We start from the raw sequence: 19,886 nt of genomic DNA on the forward strand, positions 1-19,886 counted from the left end.
CGATTAGCCCGTATAACGACGAATCCGCTTCACGATGATGTTTTTGCGATCGCATTAACGTCATCAAGCGAGGCACCACTGTACATTCTGATGGTGGAATATCCATGTGTACACATACACGCCCCTCATATAAAATGTTTCCTTACCATGTGGCTTTCAGTATGCAGGGATTGTGTTTTAATAACTACAGGGATTAAGAAGCTGGAAGCTGAATGTTCACGAAAGGTTTAAAAAGGTTTCAAAACTTGTAATTAATTTTGATCCCTAAAAAGGGGAAATGGCTTTGTTGGAAACCTTTTCTATGATGTGGTCTGAAAAAGCTTTTACATGTAATAGCAAGATGCCTCCTTACAATGCACTGCCTTAAATTAAGAAACTGGAATTGCTTTGGAGATTAGAGAGCTGACAGAAGGGAAGCACCATTGCCTTGTATTTCCTGTCTCTGCAGCATATGAATCTGAATTTCTCTGGAAGTGGGGGTGCAGGAATATTTTTATCATCCCTATATTTTAAAAAGTCCCTCAGAAGCACTACATTGTGAAATATTTCAAATCCTTTCTTTTATCTGTATTTAGCTAACATTCCATTAGCTTAGCATGCATGTATAAACCCCAATATTTACAGTATAGTATAAAAAAGCAGGCTAAGCTGAACATGACATTTCTTGGCCAACAGATCTCAGAAACCGAATCACCTGCTCTGACAAAGGAGAAGTGCATCAAGGCAATGCTGTAAAATGATCTAGAGCAGTGGTTCTTAACGTGGGCGATAATGCCCCCCAGGGGGCGATTTCATTTTTAAGGGGGGCAGTAAAATGAAAAGGGGCGGCATGGGGGCGCTGGAGCTGAAGGGGGGCGGTAGGGGGCGCTGGAGCAAGCCAAACCTGTGAAGATGGCTGCAGCCTTTTTACAGTGTGCATGAATATATATTTTCCTCCAATCTTAATTTAGTTTCAGAGTTTTTGTCTTGAAATTTTTAGTTCCTGCATTGCGGTTTGTTTTTATGCCCTTTTTATATTTCTTTTTGCGTCTTAAAATTCACTTGCAACTAAATTATTAAATGTTACTTTTTTGGGGCATTTCATTCTCTTGGAATTGAATTTTGTTTTCAGGGGTCATTGGATTTAAGTGTATAAATAAATAAATAAATAAATAAATAAATAAATAAATAAATAAATAAATAAGAAAGATATCACCACCGTGGGGAGGGGGGCGACGATAACTTCCTCAATGGCTCAAGGGGGCGTTTCTTTAAAAAAGGTTAAGAACCACTGATCTAGAGCATCGCACTGACAGGGCAAAAGGGGCTGGTGCTGCTATGCTGGGAATAGATAATATTCAATATGCCTTTTCCACAACACAGCTTGGTTACCATTGGCCCAGTATTATTAACTGTAGTTCTGTGTGTTACATACAGCACTGATGTTACCTGTCTGTCATGGGTTGGAGGGAAAGTTCCATCCTATGGGGAGTGGAAGGCGGGACATCAGGAGGAGGGGCTGTACTGTATATATATGTGGAGTTTGTGTGGAGAAGTTAGGAGAGCTGAAGAAGAAGCTGGAGAAGAGCTGAGAGAAGAAGCTTGAGTGGGAGTCTGTGTGTCAGACAGGGTACTACTGTGTGTCAGTCAGTACCAACCTGATAGGTTCAGGTGTCTGTAGGGTTAGCCAGAACTGATAGGTTCAGGGTCTGTGCTTTAGTTAAATGCGTTCTGTGTGAACCAAACTAGTGTATGTATGATTGAGACTAAGCCACGTTACTGTATCTTATTCATTTGATCATTTTATTTTCCCTGTGTGTTATGTAAATAAACCTTGTTCTTTTATTTGTTAAAAATCCATCCCTGGTCTGTGTGACTTCTTATAGGGAATGGTTGGTGGCAGCTTAGTGAAACTGTGGCATACTCCAGTAGGTCTGGGTTTGTCACATTGATTGGTGTCCAGCGTGTGGGATACGACTGGTCCAGTGGTCCAGCAAAGCCTTGGCAAGTGTGCCCAGAGCAAGGGGGGTCTAGTCAGGGACAATCTGAGGGCGCGTAGGTAATCTTCTAGGCGTATCTCATGGGGAGGTGCGCTAGTGGAAGAACGTGCCAACTGGGGAGACTAGATTAGGGAGCTCTGAGGCAACCTGTTTTGGCGGGAAAAAAGCTGAGGCAAAACTGTGTAAAGTAGCAGTGATCTAGCTTGTCTGCTGAGAGGCCTAGCAGAGGGGGGTAGACTCCGGCTGGCTACAGTTGCAAGTTAGTGCTGAAGAACAGCAGCAATCTATAGAAGGCTGGTTCTGAGGCAAAAGAAAGGAAAAAAAAAGTGGTCGCTTTATTTTGAGGCTTGACTTTTGAGAGCAGCCTGTTCTGGGGGGGGGGGGATTATGCCCTTGACTCGAAGCCAAATGGCAGAAATGGGTGAAGTGAAAGACCCCCAGGTAGACCAAGGTTCTGAGGATGAATTTGGCTCAGTGCAGGGTGACAGCACGGGAGAACAGAACCCAGAACTCAGAAAATTGCTCATAGCCCAACAGCATGAACTGAGGATGAGGCAATTTGAAGTGGAGGAAAGATTAGAGAGAGAAAAAATGCAGGAAAGGGAAAGGCAAAGACAATTTGAAATAGAGAAAATGGAGAAAGAAGAAAGATTAGAGAGAGAGAGAATGGAAATGGCGAGGGAGAGAGAGAAAATTGCTCTGGAAAAAGAAAGGATGGCGTTTGAGTTGAGAAAATTGGAACTGATGAATCAGAACAATAATAACAATAGGGATTCTGAGGGAGGCCAATTGTCTAAAACTGACCTGAAGAAATTCCCTGTGTACCACAAGGGAGATTGCCCTGAGGTGTTCTTTTCCCTCGTGGAAAGAGCGTTTGTGGACTTCTCAGTAAGGGAGACTGAGAAGATGACCATTATGCGATCTTTAATCAGTGGCAGCCTGGCAGAAGTCTATGCAGAGATGCCAGTGGAACTGCTGAAGGACTTCGCTGAGTTTAAAAAACTGGTGTTTGCCCGACATGGGATAAATGCGGAACAGCTGAGGCAAAGATTCAGGTCACTCACCAAGAAACCAGAGCAGACTTTTACCCAAGTGGGGGCCCAACTGGTGAGGCTGCTAGAGAAATGGCTGTCTCAGGAGGGGACAGAGACCTTCCAGCAGCTCAAAGACTTGATAGCGCTGGAACAGTTTTACTCAGTCCTGCATGGGGAACTGAAGTTCCAGGTGAGGGAAAGGAAACCGAAATCTGTGGCGGAAGCGGCCGAGATCGCAGATTTTATTTCCCAAATAAGAAAGCCCTTAGGTGCTGAGGGGAAATCGATAGGTAAACCCAAAGAAACCTACAGCAAGTACTCTCAGGGACCAGGAAGAAACCAGCAAGGGGGAGGGGCCCATGCTGAAGGGAAGCCCTCAGACATGAAACCAAGACCTCAGATTTTGGAGGGAAAACCAAAATCAGATGAGAAAGACTCAAAATACACCAGAAAATGTTATTTCTGTCAAGGAAAGGGCCATCTAATCTCAGAGTGTGAGAAATTAAAGCAGCTAAAAGGAAATGTGCCTCATGATTTGAGTGGAACCAAGCCAAAAGCTGTGTTCTGTGTCCAGAAAGAGCAAAGCTCCGTGTCACTGAGGGAGCCTGTTGCCATGGCTACTCAATCTGGAACAGTTACATCTGCTGATCAGGCTGAGGAAAATGGTCCTCTTGTGGAGGTCAGGCGCTGCTTACTTGTGAGAACAGATTCACAGTTGTTTGAAACAGCAGGGGTGGACGTAGGAATACTTGACCATCAGTATCGGGGGTTAAGGGATACTTGTTCCCAGGTGACCCTGTGCCATCCAGATATTATTCCTAGGGAGTATGTAATCCCAAATGAGAGCATAAAGGTGGCAGGGATTGAGGGACAGGTGATCTCACTGCCAGTAGCGGAGGTACCTGTGAACTTTCAAGGCTGGAGGGGAGTTTGGCGGCTAGCGATTTCAGCGACTCTGCCAGCAGCCGTGCTCGTGGGAAATGACCTGGCTGAACATGTGAAACGGGTGCTAGTGATTACACGCTCACAAGCCACCACGGGGACAGTTCAGGGGGGTACTGATGAGCCCGAGACGGAAGCAGAGGGGAGTGCCGAAGCTGTGGTGGAAACCTTAACCACAGACAGCAGATTTGGCCAAGAGCAAAAGGCAGACGCCACTCTCCAAAAGTGTTTTGAACAGGTGACAGACGCCCAGCTAACACCTGAAACCCCAGTGAGATTTCTAGAGAAAAAGGGGATTTTATATAGAGAGACCCTGAGGAATATCTCAAAAGGGGGAGATGGGATCAGAAGTCAGCTAGTGGTACCTGAAAAGTATCGCCCCATGATCTTACAAAGGGGGCACTCTGACATGTTTGCTGCGCACTTAGGGGTGAACAAAACACAGCAGAGAATCACACAGAATTTTTACTGGCCTGACATAGGGAAGCAGATCAGGGAGTTCTGTAAAAAATGTGATGTGTGTCAGCGGCAGGGGAATAATCGTGACAGGACCAAAGCAAAGTTGTGCCCTTTGCCTGTGATTGACACTCCGTTCAAATGTATAGGGGTGGATATTGTGGGACCTTTGCCCAAGGCCACAAAGAGGGGGAACAGGTTCATTCTCACCATTGTGGACCATGCCACGAGGTACCCTGAAGCCATTCCCTTGTCTAACATTGAAACTAACACAGTGGCAGATGCCTTGGTGGGGTATATGTCCAGGATGGGATTTGCCTCAGAAATAATCACAGATTTGGGCGCATCGTTTACATCGAAGCTCATGAAACGGTTATGGCAAATCTGTGGAATTAAACACAAGGAAACCACTGCCTATCACCCTGAAAGTAATGGGTTAACTGAGAAGTTCAATGGGACCCTGATGCGCATGATTAGGGCTTACTTGGCGGAGAATCCAAACAATTGGGACCAGAAGCTGCAATCCCTTTTGTTTGCTTATCGATCAGTGCCACAAGCCAGTACCGGGTTCAGTCCGTTTGAACTTTTATTTGGGAGAAGGGTGAAAGGGCCCCTTGATTTGATCAAACAAAATTGGGAGCAGATCACCCAGGATGACCCACAAGACGTTGTGACATATATAGACTCTTTAAGGAATGACCTAAAGAGAAACCTAGAGCTAGCAGCAGAGACCCTGCAAGCTCAAAAGGTCAGAAAGAAAGCTTGGGATGACCAGGAAGGCAGGGAGAGGCACCTTAACCCAGGGGAGGGAGTGCTTTGGCCTAGGCTCTGCAAAGAGAGCAAGTGTCAGCTGGGTAGCCCAGAAATAAAATACTTGGGTCACATAGTAGGGGGAGGAGTGATCAAACCCCTAGAGGCCAAGATAGAAGCAGTTCGTGATTGGCCTAGACCCAACACCAAGAAAAAAGTCAAATCATTTCTTGGGTTGGTGGGCTACTACAGAAAGTTCATCCCGAGGTTTAGCAAGATGGCGACTCCGCTGACCGATCTGACGCGGAAGAAGACTGATGACCGCATCCCGTGGACCAGCGACTGTGACGAGGCGTTCCAGAGGTTGAAGGAGGCCCTCATCAACTATCCAGTGCTGCGTGCTCCAGACTTCGACCGGGAGTTCATCATCTACACCGATGCGTCTAACAGCGGGGTAGGAGCAGTTCTTTGCCAGGAGGATGAAAATGGTGACCAGCATCCAGTGTCCTACCTGAGTAGGAAACTCCAGAAAGGTGAGAGACATTTGGCAACCGTGGAAAAGGAGTGCCTGGCCATAGTCTACGCGATCCAGAAGGCCAAGCCTTACATCTGGGGAAGACATTTTATTCTGTGCACTGACCATTCACCATTGCAATGGTTAAAGACAATGAAAACCCACAATAGTAAACTTATGAGGTGGGCTTTAAACCTGCAAGACTATGACTTTGAAGTGAAGGTGGTCAGAGGGTCAGTGAACTGTGTTGCTGACGCCTTGTCAAGAAGACCCGAAGAATGAAGACGGCGAAAGAAACATGGACTATGTATATATTTTGGTGACCAAAGGTTAAATGTACTTGTGTATTAAACATGCTTGGTTTGTATGAATAAAGGTAACTTGATGTATTGTAAATGGTAAATGTTTAAATGCCTAATTGATATGTTTATCCGACAGTAAGTATGGTATTGTATGTTATTGTATAACTGTTTTTGTATGTTTTGGATCCAGGTTGTTTTTTGGTGAAAAGCACCTTAGCTTTCCCCCTACAAAACAACTTATAAAGAGGGGAGGTGTTACATACAGCACTGATGTTACCTGTCTGTCATGGGTTGGAGGGAAAGTTCCATCCTATAGGGAGTGGAAGGCGGGACATCAGGAGGAGGGGCTGTACTGTATATATATGTGGAGTTTGTGTGGAGAAGTTAGGAGAGCTGAAGAAGAAGCTGGAGAAGAGCTGAGAGAAGAAGCTTGAGTGGGAGTCTGTGTGTCAGACAGGGTACTACTGTGTGTCAGTCAGTACCAACCTGATAGGTTCAGGTGTCTGTAGGGTTAGCCAGAACTGATAGGTTCAGGGTCTGTGCTTTAGTTAAATGCGTTCTGTGTGAACCAAACTAGTGTATGTATGATTGAGACTAAGCCACGTTACTGTATCTTATTCATTTGATCATTTTATTTTCCCTGTGTGTTATGTAAATAAACCTTGTTCTTTTATTTGTTAAAAATCCATCCCTGGTCTGTGTGACTTCTTATAGGGAATGGTTGGTGGCAGCTTAGTGAAACTGTGGCATACTCCAGTAGGTCTGGGTTTGTCACACTGTGTACTCTTAGAAGTAGCAGTAGTAACATTATAATAACAGCAGCATTGTTGAGAAGACAGCGCACCATCTCAGATACGAGCCACACGTCACACTGATGCTATATTCATATAACCCTCTCTGTCCAATAAGACTGAGGGACCTTTTCATTTTTGCCTCCTGATGGAAATTTCTGAAAAGCCCCTATCTCCCGTAAGTCCTAATATGAATGTGAGATGTACATATACAGTGGTGCCTCGCTTAACGAGCGCACCGTATAACGATGAAATCGCATAGCGATCCGTTTTTTCGGATCGTTAATGCGATCGCTCAACGTTTTTTTAATGGGGCAAAATTCGCTTTGCGAAGACCGGTAAGCGTTTCGCTTACCGATCTTCGCAAAACGAACCCCAACGATCAGCTGTTCGGTGGCCATTTTGGCCGCCGGAAGCCTGGAAATGGCCCAAAATGGCCGCGCACAGCGTTTTCGCACCCTCGTTAAGCGAGGCGAGGGCGCGAAAATGGCTGCCGGCCATCCTGAAGCATCGCTGAACGGTGAGTATTTGGCCCATTTGGAACGCATTAAACGATGTTTAATGCGTTCCAATGGAAATCCCTGCCCCGTTCAGCGATGCTTCAGCATAGCGAAGGTTAATCCGGAACAGATTAACCTCGCTATGCGAGGCACCACTGTACTACGTCAGGGCAAGCCCACAGGCAAAGAACTGGAGAACAGTGTCAAAGACAAAGTGGCCATCTGTCAGAATATCAATTGTCAAACACCTGCAATGCTTTAATGTAAGGTCCTGTATCCAATGAGGTAAGTCACAAGTTGTATGTGACTTTTATATAGCAATCTCACTAAGACGCAAGATAAATTTTCATTTCAAGGTTCAGAACAGTCTGCTCCAAAGTCACGAACGAACTTAATTCATCATTCAACAGGAAACCAGGTAACTGGAAATCAACTAACTAATATTAGTTACTATCTTGGCTATCAGATACCTGTAGAAAATTTCCATTTTTATCACAGTTTGTTTGTTTGTTTAATTTATATACCACTCATCTAGCCAATTGCTATCTGAGTGGTGTACAACAAAAATATAAAACGAAGTATATAATTGCTACAGACACTAATCAATAGCACAAATAAAAAACAGCAAGAAAGGCATTTCTTAATCCAGCAACATTCTGGATTAAGCAATGCCTTTACTGGGTTAATAAAATGTTGTAAGAGCTTTTGAGCTTTGCAGAACTTTTTATCAGGCAAAGGTTGTGAAAACTTGGGAGTTCGAGAAGAACATCCAAAACCTGGGCCAGAATGCGATGGCCATGGCTCATGGGGTCAGGCTGTAACAAAATGCAGTTTCAGGCAGAAGCAACAAGGCATCCATTTACAGGCTCCCACCTCTTTAAAGAAAAGTTTGGACTGGTCTGCATATCTGGCAACTGCCCTGTTTAAGGCCCAGTCCTCAGCTTTTGTAGCTTTTTATTGACCTAATAAATGTACGGCCCAATCCAGAACCTTGCTTGTATGAATGGATCATATGGCTAATTTTTGCATCCCCATGTTTTCATTAGGAAATGAGCAATGGTCTAATGCTGGAAGTTTCTGTCAATCTTTAAAAAAAGAGAAGGCAAGCAACTCTATGTGGCTTAATGATAAAAAGCCATTCATTCCTTACCTTGTAAACTGTCGACTCTCTTCATGCACTTCCATTTCGGTGCTTTTAAATTCATTTAATTCTTTTCGTATTGCTGCCTAATTAAAACATTTAAAAAAAATGAAATCAGGTTCCCCTTAAATGGAAACAATAAAATACTGTTAATGTTGCAAAATATTGGACCTATACAATAAAATCAAATTCCCTTATGAGGGAGGCGAGACAGATTCCCACCCTGCTTTTCTGCCAGCAAGCAAAGACATTTTCTTTAGGCAACCATTTGGCCGCTGACTGATGGTTGAACAAGTTGGGTACCGTGCTTCTTTGTAACGCTAGGTGCCGTGCTTATTTTTCATTGTGTTTATGGTTTTTACATTGTGTTCATTCTGTTTTTGAAAATGTGATATTTAATAGAATTTCAGATATAATTTATTGTGAGTTTTTACAGCAATATATGTCTTTACAGTAATCTTATAAGATACCGTGGGCACTGGTGGCCATTCAGGAAAGGACCAAGGGATATTTTCTGCCTGATGGTCTAAACTGACTCTTCTCTTACTTTTGTTCTTTCTCATCCTAGTACAGTCAAATATTTAGTAAAGATGACTGGTCTGCCATGTGGAGATGTGTCATGGCATTTCAAGTACGTCACAAAGTACTGTATGTCAAGAGAAACTACTGCTCCAAAACTAACATTGGGCTTTAAAACCCACAGCTGAATTCAGAATTCACATTCTGTAGAAAAGTAAAGTCACGTGAAGTAGCCCTTAATTACTGTTAGTCAGCAATGGATCCATAGATTTAAAACCAGTTAGTCTGTAGACAGTATGTTTCTCCCAATACAGTTCATGGAGGAGAGAGAATACTCTCCTTTTTTAAATTACCATTGTATCCAGCTTGAGAAAATCATGATGATCTTGAAAGGTAGCTAAGAAATGGGACAAATACCAACATATTAGTGTGCTATAAGTCCTCTTATTAGTCCAGAGCTTGAGAAACTTACTTTTCTGGATGATAGCATCCACAGTCCCCCAGCCAGCATGGCAAACAATGCTGCTAACTGAAAGGTTCTAAGTAAAACAAAAGTTCTAGTAAAATAAAAATATTGCGGTTTCCAAGCTCTACATATAATACAGACAGCTTTGGAACAGTTGTGCTACAGCTGTCAAAATGTGGGCACCACTGAGCTGCTCAAAGGACTTCAACACACCTGCATCTTAGGGTAGAGATATTTCACAGAATCATAGAATAATGAAGTTGGAAGGGGCCTATAAGGTCATTTCTCTTCTTCTAAGCTTGTGATTCCCTAACCATAGGAGATGGCACACAAGAGTGCTCCTGTGTTGCATCAACTCACATATTGTTTTCATATTCTATATTTAAAACAGGATTTATTGCTCATCAAAGAGATATTCCAACAGGAAATGTGGGTATGAAAGGTTTTGCGGAAGGCAGTGGCAGAGAGAGAATGTATCACTCTAACCAGCCAACTGTTTAAAGTGCAGCTGGAAGAGAGATTGCAACCTATGGATGACTAGCATATCATGCACAGCAGTTGCTCAGACTGTAATATTCTTCCCTTTTCTGATGACTAGACTATCTGTGATTCCCGAGCCACAGATATGCAGATGACTACTAGACATGCAAGACAAACAATACTTCTCATCTAGACACTAGCTGCCAATTCAGTTTCAGGTAACACGAGGATACTCCAGACCTTTGTCTTCCAATAGCAGATGTTAACACACAACAGCCATTCAATGTATTTTACAGGGATAATGGGCACTGACATTAAAACTGCAGACAGCAATCAGTTGGATACTTCTTTATTCACCAGTAATTAGAAGGCTGGTTACCTTCATACAGGTATTACCACAGCTACTTTCATTACAAAATAATCACCACTTTCAGACCTGATTGCTCTCTGAAAATCAGCAGTACTACTACTCTATGCTTTGTTTCCTGAGGATACCAATAATATATTCTAATAATCTTTATAAAAAGCACCTAATGAGAAGTACTGATATTTCTGAGCAAGACAGAATTACAGTATTATACAATGATTACACTGTGTCACAACAATGACACAGCTTCCTGTTTCACCAGAATATTAACTTGTTTAACTCTTGTGATAAACCTGAAACACATTGTTTCAGCAATATAGCACATGAAAAGTTAAGAACTGGCATAGATATCTCCTGTTTTAGCACATTAGGCCATCATGAGAATGCCTCTAGGCTCCCTCCACGCAACTGAGAACCTTGGCATAACCAGGACTTTCTGCTCATGCATTCCTTTCTCATGTTTCATGTAATACATCATAGTGGCCAGGGTAGCTGGTGAATGCAACATATTACTAGAAGGTACAAGACTTTGATCTTAAACATATATTTTTCTCCTCTCCACTGTGGTAATGTCTAGTAAAGCAACATTGCTTTGTATTCCCTTGCTTCTCCAAGCCTGACAATGGAGTGGAGTAGTGGTGGTGGATGTCCTACCCCCACTGGGGGATTCCTCCCCGGAAAAGCCAGGACTCCCAGAAATGAGTTAAGAGCACAAACCACCCATGACAATCTGGAAGTTGAGTCATGGCAACTGGACTTCTTTCCTATTAGGTTGAAATGTTTCGCTACTCATCCAAGTAGCTTCTTCAGTCTGAGGAGAGTTGGTAGGAGGTCCCTGAGTGGGATTTTCACTCATCCACAGTCCTTTGTCCATCTAATGAACCGATTCAGACCAGAGGGAAGTGAAACTAGCATGGAGAATATATCAGGGGTCTCCTACCAACTCTCTTCAGAGTAAAGAAACTACCTGGACAAATAATGAAATGTTTCAACGTAGCGGTTCGAAAGCATGCAAATGCCAGTAGATAAATAGGGACCAGCTCGGTGGGAAGGTAACAGCTTTCCGTGTCTAAGTCGCACTGGCCATGTGACCACGGAAGATTGTCTTCGGACAAAACGCTGGCTCTATGGCTTGGAAACGGGGATAAGCACCGCCCCCTGGAGTCGAACACGACTGGACAAAAATTGTCAAGGGGAACCTTTACCTTTCAACCTAATAGGAAAGAAGTCCACTTGCCATGAGTCATCTTCCAGATAACCTCACCTGGATGACTGAGAATCTTCACACACCCATGACAATAGCTGAGGGGGAGACTGGGCCCTTGGGCAATCTGTCAAAGGCTCTCTCACCCCACTTCCCCAATGAAAAGTGCACTGCTTCAGAAGCAGAACAACCAAAAAGCCTTCAACGGTTATAGTATCTTAAGAGGCAGGCCAGAATACCCATGCTCAGGAGATCTATTAGGCTGTAGCAAAGGATTCCTCAGAAGTAAAGAAGGGCTTCTTATGTGTAAGCATTCTCCATATGAGGAGGACTAGCAGCATACAATAGCAACCGTAACTCTACACTAGTTCAACCCAACATACCTTATTTTTGTCCTACTCATTTGCTTCTCAGATGGGACTCTTACAAGTAACCTAGACTTCCTTGGTCATGCCTTTTCCTCAGCCCTGTTTACTATCAGTATGAAACTTGGAGGAAAAGGTCTTCTTTTGCCATTTTTAGCAGCACCTGGACAACAGCCATATTGTCTAGTTCCAGCCTCTATAGCAAAATATTTAGAACTAAAAAAACAAATACAAAGTAGTTGAGGCCTAAGTATCTTATTTTTCTTCTTCAGGGAATATAAAGGGAAGTGGTGAATAGAAATCTGTGCCCTCTTGGGTCATTTAGCAGGATTACAGTTCAGATCCTACCTTCTATTAGTCTCCCTATGGAGAAAAATGGGATAAACAGATGGTGAACCAGGCTGATATGAAAAGCTCTTCCCTAAACCAACATTAGGCATTATACTACTCAAGTGGATGCTATGATGCCCTCTATTTATAATAGCTCAGCCCAGTCAACATACTGGAGGGGTGTGGGTAGAGCTTTTGGGAGAGCCAAAGCTCCTTCTTCTCCCTCTGCTTATCTTAGCTTTTTTTTACTTACCAGTTTTACTCAGACTGACAAGACACAAATGGCTAAAGAGCTATTTGATCAATGCAAACAAGCTAGATTTAGTTCCTTTCAAATGAACCCCTATTCTCACTGGGACCAATGACAACTGTGGGTAGTAGCAGGAGTCTATTATAAAAATCAGAGGGCAGACAATTTTAAAGAAATGGATACAAAGTTTTAAAAGCCAGTTTTTGCCTCTTGCCTTGTCTGCAGGTGTTAACCTTGCCCAGGGCTTGTCAGCACGACGATCATAATCTGGAGAGTCTGTTACTTCCACATACTCATTAAAGCGAAGGATTCTTCTTGCTTGAAGTTCAGCCACTGTTGGTCTCAAACTGAGCTGTAAAAGAGGGGAATTTTAATAAGCCAAATAGCAGAGAAGAACTAACTTCAGAAAATATACATAAAATACAGGAAACGGGCAGTACTTAGAATCATAAAATGTATGATGAGAACCCAATAACCCCTACACAGTTGAAGAGAGAATTTTGATTAATTTGAACAAGATGATATTTCTTTACATAACCATTTGAAATTAACAAGGAAAATCTGGTAAAGAGTATTATTGGTCTGATGCTTTGTATGAGACACAGAATCACTGGAATAAACATCAGCCATTTAGTAACAAAATGTTAACATAGTATGGCTGACTAATAAGCTTCAACTAGAGTAGGCCTTTTGAATCAATGGACTTTACAGAGGAGCCGATTCACCAAATTGTCACTAATCTAATGGGACTACTCTAGTTGCAGCTTACTACTGGATTTCAGCCACTGTGCAGTTTTTGGCTAAACCACATCAAAGTCTGGACTGATAAAACCCAGTTGTTGTTTAGTCGTTAAGCCATGTCCGACTCTTCGTGACCCCATGGACCAGAGCACGCCAGGCCCTCCTGTCTTCCACTGCCTCCCGGAGTTTGGTCAAATTCATGTTGGTAGCTTCGATGACACTGTCCAACCATCTCGTCCTCTGTCATCCCCATATGGTATAATAACACCATACTCCTATTTAATTGTTCTGAAATCATCAGTATGGTTAAAAAGGAGAAGATGGCTCTGCCCCCTTATTGCTTTGTTCATGTGAACAGTGACATCTGAAGAGAAGATTTTATAGGGTCACTGGAAACTCTTCTCTACAGACTCATTGCTGCTCATGTAAACAAAGTGTTAAACGAGGGAGAGCCCCTCCCCTGTAACTATTTGATCATTCCAGATTTTAAAACAACTGAATAGGGGTTATTAAGGGGGAAATGAGTCATAAGAAAAACTAGCCATGGGGTTGTACATATCTTTTTTATTACAGATACCTTTATATTGAAATCAGTTTCAGTCGGCAAGATAGTCTTCAGGCTACTATGTGTCTCAAGGAGGGTTTGCATTCTGCTAAGGAATGAAAATGAATAGCATTTTCAAAAGTTGATGTTGGAGAGCCATGGCTGTTGTAACTCTGTTTCCTCTTTCCCTATCATGTGATGTGATACAGTCACTTTGGGTCTCCTTGCTTCATATCAATATGGGCTGCATGCAGGAAATGCCCGGCATGATATACTATGATGTTAAGTTGGTAAAGGTTCCCCTTGACATTTAGTCCAGTCATGTCTGACTCTAGGACGCAGTGCTCATCCCTGTCTCCAAGCTGTAGAGCCAGTGTTTGTCCATAGACAATTTCCGTGGTCACGTGGCCGGCGCAACTAGAAACGGAACACCATTATTTTCCCACCAAGGTAGGAGATAGAATATGGATATTAGAAAGTATAGTGCATCACCTAGGCATCTCAAGTATTTCCATGACACCAATATTGCAAAAACTCACAATACAGTGAGTGAATCTAGCATACGTTAGACTCTGAACATATACTGATTGAAATTGAAGAGGGCATTTTGTGTACCTTTCTGCTGAGACTGCGCTTTAGTTCTCTTTTAGCTTCTTGCTCCTCTTCTTCATTTTTTTCTATTTTAAATCAAACATAGGCAGATTCAAAGTTAAGAGTCAATAGATTAGGCTTGTGGGTACACATATATTGACTTTCATATTATTGACCCATTCCAATTACTGTTTTATTCATTTACCCATCATCTCCCCTCTTCATTTCATGACCATTCAGCAATCATCATCAAGAAACCTTGGACAAGCAGCCCATGTAATTTCCAATCTTAGAAATACGATTTAGCATCCTTCCAAAACAATGGCAGAACTATGTGTGCCTAAAATCTGTAACGATTATTCTATTTAATATATTTTAGTGCTTTAGGGCAAAGTGTTTTTCTTCCCTACCTTATTGATTGATTGATTGATTGATTGATTGATTGATTGATTGATTGATTGATTGATTGATTGATTGATTGATTGATACTCCGCCCCTCTAGACCATGTCTACTCGGGACGGCTTACAACATAAAAATCAATATAAAATATATATAATCATTAAAAATACATGGCATGTTTGAAGACATGCCATAAAGGGAAATAGCCTTGTCTGAGAGCCTCCCTATGACTGATTGAGTCGTACATGCTAACTTTCATACCAGGGAAGAAGAGAGAAAAGGATCTATCATATTCAGAAATAACTATTCCATCTGAGCTTACTCTCTTCAAGTGACTACACTGTTTGCTTCCAGCTCACTGTCTAAAAAGCAAATACAACAAAGTAAGGCAAATAAACACAACCCTAACTGTAATGCTTATCCAATTTATGGAGTGACAGGCTGTCACGTCTTCTGAGGATCTGGGGGAGAGTTAAGCTTTGCCCTTACACCGGGATCTTGGTCATCAGTTCAGGTGGTTCACACCTGTGCAAGAGACTACTCTGCAGTTAAATAACAGCTTTCCCTTTAGCCAGTTGAACACAAGGATGGACTATCTATGGCCATCCAAGAATTGGTAAACATCTCTCATACTGGGTGTGGTGACTAGGGCTGACCTAACTATCAAATAACATCTGGAGAGCCACAGGCTACCCAAGTTGGCTTTATCAGCTGAAAGAGCTGGTAAAGGGTTTCACTTCTCACTCTATGTGTGTGCATAACGTCAGTCTTGCTCACTATAGCAAACTACAAGCCTGGTAGAGCTGACCATTCTTCCTCTTGAGGTACCAAAAAGGACAAAGAGCCTCTCCTCCATTCTGTTGGGAACTGTCAGCCAGACATTATTATCTCTTTCATGTAAGCATCCGGCACAGTATCTCTTGTCTGTAAATTGTGTCCCACTGTATCTTAAGGCAGGAATCAAGACTCTCTCAGAACTGAGGAAGTGAATCAGAACAGCCCTGTAACAATAGTCCAACACCACTAATCTTCTCTGGATAGTTACTCCCCATCTGTTCATTCACTGTTTAGCTGCCTTGGTTAACCATGACAGGCAAAACATCACTTTGGAACTTCTGATACTATTTCTGTTGGACTGAACTTCAGTATTATCTCTGCTGGATGAAGTAAATACAACTCATCCTGGCTATGGAAAGTAGCAAATTAAGTAATGGATGTACCAAGGATGGGCTTCAGAGGAGAGTAAATCACTGACATACAATCCCACTGGGACATCGACAATATGGAAGTGAGATTGTTTGTCTTCAGTTGTGTTCTTCACAAAGTGGCTTTGCAATTGACACACTGCAGCCACAAGCCACAATGCCAGTCTGTATACCATAACACTACAGAGATGCTGAAAATGGATCAGCTGATGTGGTAAATGCAAGTCTAAGTTGCAAAATTTATTTACAATTTCACAGGTAATGTAGTATCAACTCAGCCCAGATACTCAGCCCATTTTGTGTGCACTCTGGTTTGGCCTCCAGTTTCATGGAGCTTCTTTTTGCATAAGGATTTTGATGTATAAAGCAAACACAGGACTTTTATACCATACTGCCTTCAGATCTATTTAATGGCTTGATGGAAATCCTATTTCTTGCATGTAGGCCAATTCAGCTAATTCAACAGCACAAAACTAAACTTTTCACTATATCCCCCTAGAGATTACTTACCTTGTAGGCATGCTAAAGAAATGAAAAAGCTAAGATAGTGGAGCTCAAGAATATTGGGATGGTGCAAAAAGCAGATTTTAAGTACAAAACAATTATTAATATTCTTTGGTTGGCATATACAGTTACACTGTGTAAAGTCAGCTTTGGTACAATGTTCAACCCCAGAGGCACTGCAATTTGCTAAACATACCATGATTATTAAAGTAACAAATTTAGAAATATTAAAATAGTCAGGCTTCTATTAAACCAGTATACAGGTGTTATGTCTTGGTCACAAAGCAAGATGTTCAATTCAAATTACTGTGTGTGATGGTATAAGCTGTCTTGTTTCATCTGTTGTGATCAGATTTCTGGAGAAATCTATGAAGTTTCAATATAGATAGAGAATTGGCATTCTGGATCATCACATGCTATCATCAGGTTTCCAGGGGGTGCGCAGGATGTATCATTCACATTGGAAAGTATAGAGATCCTCCCAAATAACGAGGAAAGAACAGTTAGTAAAAACCATCCACCCAATTCAGTTCATAGAAGGACTCTGCTGGACCTCAATCAGAATGCAGAGCAGAGGTGGGTACATTTTAAAGCTCTCACCACCCCATGTTCTTGATAGCCTTGAGCTAATTTGTTGTGAGTTGCATGGGTTGCAGATGCTGGTCGGTGGCTCCTAGGCATGGAATTTCCGGGATTTAAAGAGTCCCAGTCCCATAATTGATTGGAAACTCTCCAGACTGAGTTATGGGACTGTTACCTGTCAAACTAGCAAGGGACAGAGCATTCCTCTCACTTCCATGCCATTCCTGCACCACTGCTTCAAACCATTAGACAAGTGCCATGCTGGACTATGGGACTTGTGAGGATTCCCTTCAATGTGCAAAAGTACATTAGGAGGAACAGGTGCTGACAGAGGTTGCCTCCATACACCAATTCTCCCATGCACCTTTGTGAGTAGCAGGGAACCCTCACAACACTTAGAAATAAGTGTTAAAATTGTGTTTTAGATGATTTTTATATTGTCATATTGTTGTGTTTTTATCCACGTAAGCCGCCCCGAGTAGACGTTGTCTAGGGGGGCAGGGTAAAAGTCTAATAACAAACAAACAAACAACTCCCACACTGCAGTAAGGCACTTCACTTATGGTTTGAAGTAGTGGTGCAGGAAGGTGAAGCGGCTGCTCTACCTCCTCTAGTTTGAGGGCTTCTGGCCCTATAATTCGACTTAGGGAGTCCCTGCCAAATTCTGGGACTGGGAGCCCTTGAATTCCAAGAATCCCATCCCTAGTGGATCCCTGTCCACCCCTTTTCCTCACTGCTCAAGGGTTCCTTGCTTTGGAAAGCATGGGTCTGATAGGATCTCTGCTTTCAATTTGTTTGATATTATCTCAGCTCTTTACTCTTTGCCTTTTCAGGCTGCATGGCACCACTTCCTTTCTACCTAAGCAACAAATGTGTGGGCAGAGCCTGCCAGACATTCTGCATCATCATGAAAGTCAGACAAGGATTGTAGATAATTCATATCTCATATAGAAAAAAAGTGCACAGGAATCAAGTATCAAAGAAACAATGACACTCAATTAAATTCAAGAGCACTTTGATAGAAGGAAGAGAGTATGTCATGAGACATTTTGGCCTTCTGAACTTCACCTTATTCTCAGTGAAGCCTATTAATGTAATCACTGAATATAATGCCAGAATGCTACTGAAATACAGCTACTCTCAGAATGTAAATCCACTACTATGTGGTCTGGCCAGACATCAGTCAGATCGGAATGCTTACGCTTCAGGATGTTTCTTTGTTCCAATTCTTCAGAAGTAGGCCTCTGACTAAGTCTCCTGCAAATAAATCAATAATAAAAACATTAAAATATCAGTTTTTAAGACATAAAATCAAAAGAACCCATTTCAGTATACTGAAAGAGATAGATAGATTTTCAAATGATTTTTTGGAATTAAACTGACATTTAACACTTATAATGGTCAGACTTCATAGGTCAGTATGACTTCCACTGGCATTGCAGGAATGGTATCTCTAGCAGTGGCAGATTGCTGCTAATTAAAGAACTCTTGCTTTGGCTTTTGATTGCATGGAAATCATGTGGAATAAGATGAAATCACACAGAACCCAAGACTGAATCAGGAACTTTTCAATTAGTGCTGCTGCTTGTGATGTCACCCCTACTACAGAAGCAGAACTACTTAACAGGGTACTAGCCATAAGGTTGCTGGAAGTTGGAATCAACTTAAGAAACACATAATTATAATAACAGCTGTGTATATTTGCTTTGGTATGAAGAGGAACCAGTGTTTTGAAATGCATGCATATTTAACGCTCACCTCAAGAAACTTCTGCTCATTCAAAGCAAAATGCTCTCTGATTCATATCAGATAACTTCATAGTAATACAAACGTTATGTGCATGCACGTTGTCAAAAAAAAATCTCCAATGTATCTTAAGTTACTTGAATTGTGATGTGCTCTCTCTCTCTCTCTTTCTGTGTGTGTGTGTGTGTGTGTGTGTGTGTGTGTGTGAGAGAGAGAGAGAGAGAGAGAGAGAGAGAGAGAGAGAGAGAGAAATTCTCTAGGTTTAACAGAAGTGTGAATGAGTCAGACTGAAATGTGACCAAGAAAGTTACTGCCAATACTGTCATAGTTGCAGAAGGAATGGGATTAGTGAACTCCCTCTATTCTGCTGAAAAGAAAGTCATCAATACTAAATGTAATGTGTTTGCAACAAGTTCATAACTGTAAAGTATAACTTATTTCTTTCATGGTATTAAGACCTGTCTTCAGGTCAAAGAAAGGGGAAACAATGGCTGTGGCAGGGACCAGCCAGGCCTTTGTTTTTGCTCCCACGCTGCATCTCCCAGACTCGCTGAGATTACAACTCGTACCTCACTAGTTTTGTGCCGATCTGATGTCTAATTTCCTGCCTCTCCTCTTCAGATGCTCTTGGCAAGATGTTTTTGTCTTCCAGTTCTTTTTTTGATGGCCTGTTGCCAAGTTTGATTGCAAGAGTATCTCTACGGCGTATTTTACTTGCTAAAGAACCTGGGGTGAGGTGGAGGGAGAAGAAGGCAGCAGGAGTGAGTTTTAGTTCACTCATTGCTGTTCAGGTTTAAACATGTCATATTCCACCAAGAATGTTCAATTGCAACACATGGACTAACTGTATCTTTTTCCTTTTTTAATGATGGAATTTTAATGAATATCAGAAGCAAAACAGTTTCAAGCCACTTCATCCTCTGATAACCACAGAAAAGGAATAACCTGAAAGATAGGTTGTTACCTTCCTTAGTGCCTATGAAACAATGTGCCATAGCCTTTAATCCCTTGTATCAGTGGTCCCCAACCTTTTTTGAACTGCAGACCAGTTGGGGGGCAGGGTGAGGAGGTGGGTAGGCGGGGCACCCCTGCATGCACGGTTGGGCAGCACACCTGTGTGTGCACGTGGGGGGCCCTGCATGTGTGCATGCATGGAGGGGGGCGTGCGGGAGATCCGTCTCTG

General features: G+C 42.3%; 1 protein-coding gene across 16 annotated transcripts in view; it reads right to left on the reverse strand.

Annotated features, from left to right (window-relative positions):
- The window catches only part of PHACTR2 (phosphatase and actin regulator 2), a 134,928-nt gene that overhangs the window by 3,078 nt on the left and 111,964 nt on the right, over positions 1-19,886 (reverse strand). For all 16 annotated transcript variants that reach the window (XM_078383285.1, XM_078383282.1, XM_072995837.2 and 13 more), the window contains 5 exons: positions 19,273-19,429; positions 18,159-18,214; positions 14,291-14,352; positions 12,605-12,742; positions 8,419-8,495 (listed from right to left, as the gene is read on the reverse strand). In XM_078383285.1, the coding sequence (XP_078239411.1) occupies positions 8,419-8,495; positions 12,605-12,742; positions 14,291-14,352; positions 18,159-18,214; positions 19,273-19,429 (490 nt within the window). The remainder of the gene's footprint in view (positions 1-8,418; positions 8,496-12,604; positions 12,743-14,290; positions 14,353-18,158; positions 18,215-19,272; positions 19,430-19,886) is intronic.

The sequence above is a fragment of the Pogona vitticeps genome, chromosome 1 (assembly GCF_051106095.1).
Source record: "Pogona vitticeps strain Pit_001003342236 chromosome 1, PviZW2.1, whole genome shotgun sequence".
In the NCBI taxonomy this organism is placed as follows: domain Eukaryota; kingdom Metazoa; phylum Chordata; class Lepidosauria; order Squamata; family Agamidae; genus Pogona; species Pogona vitticeps.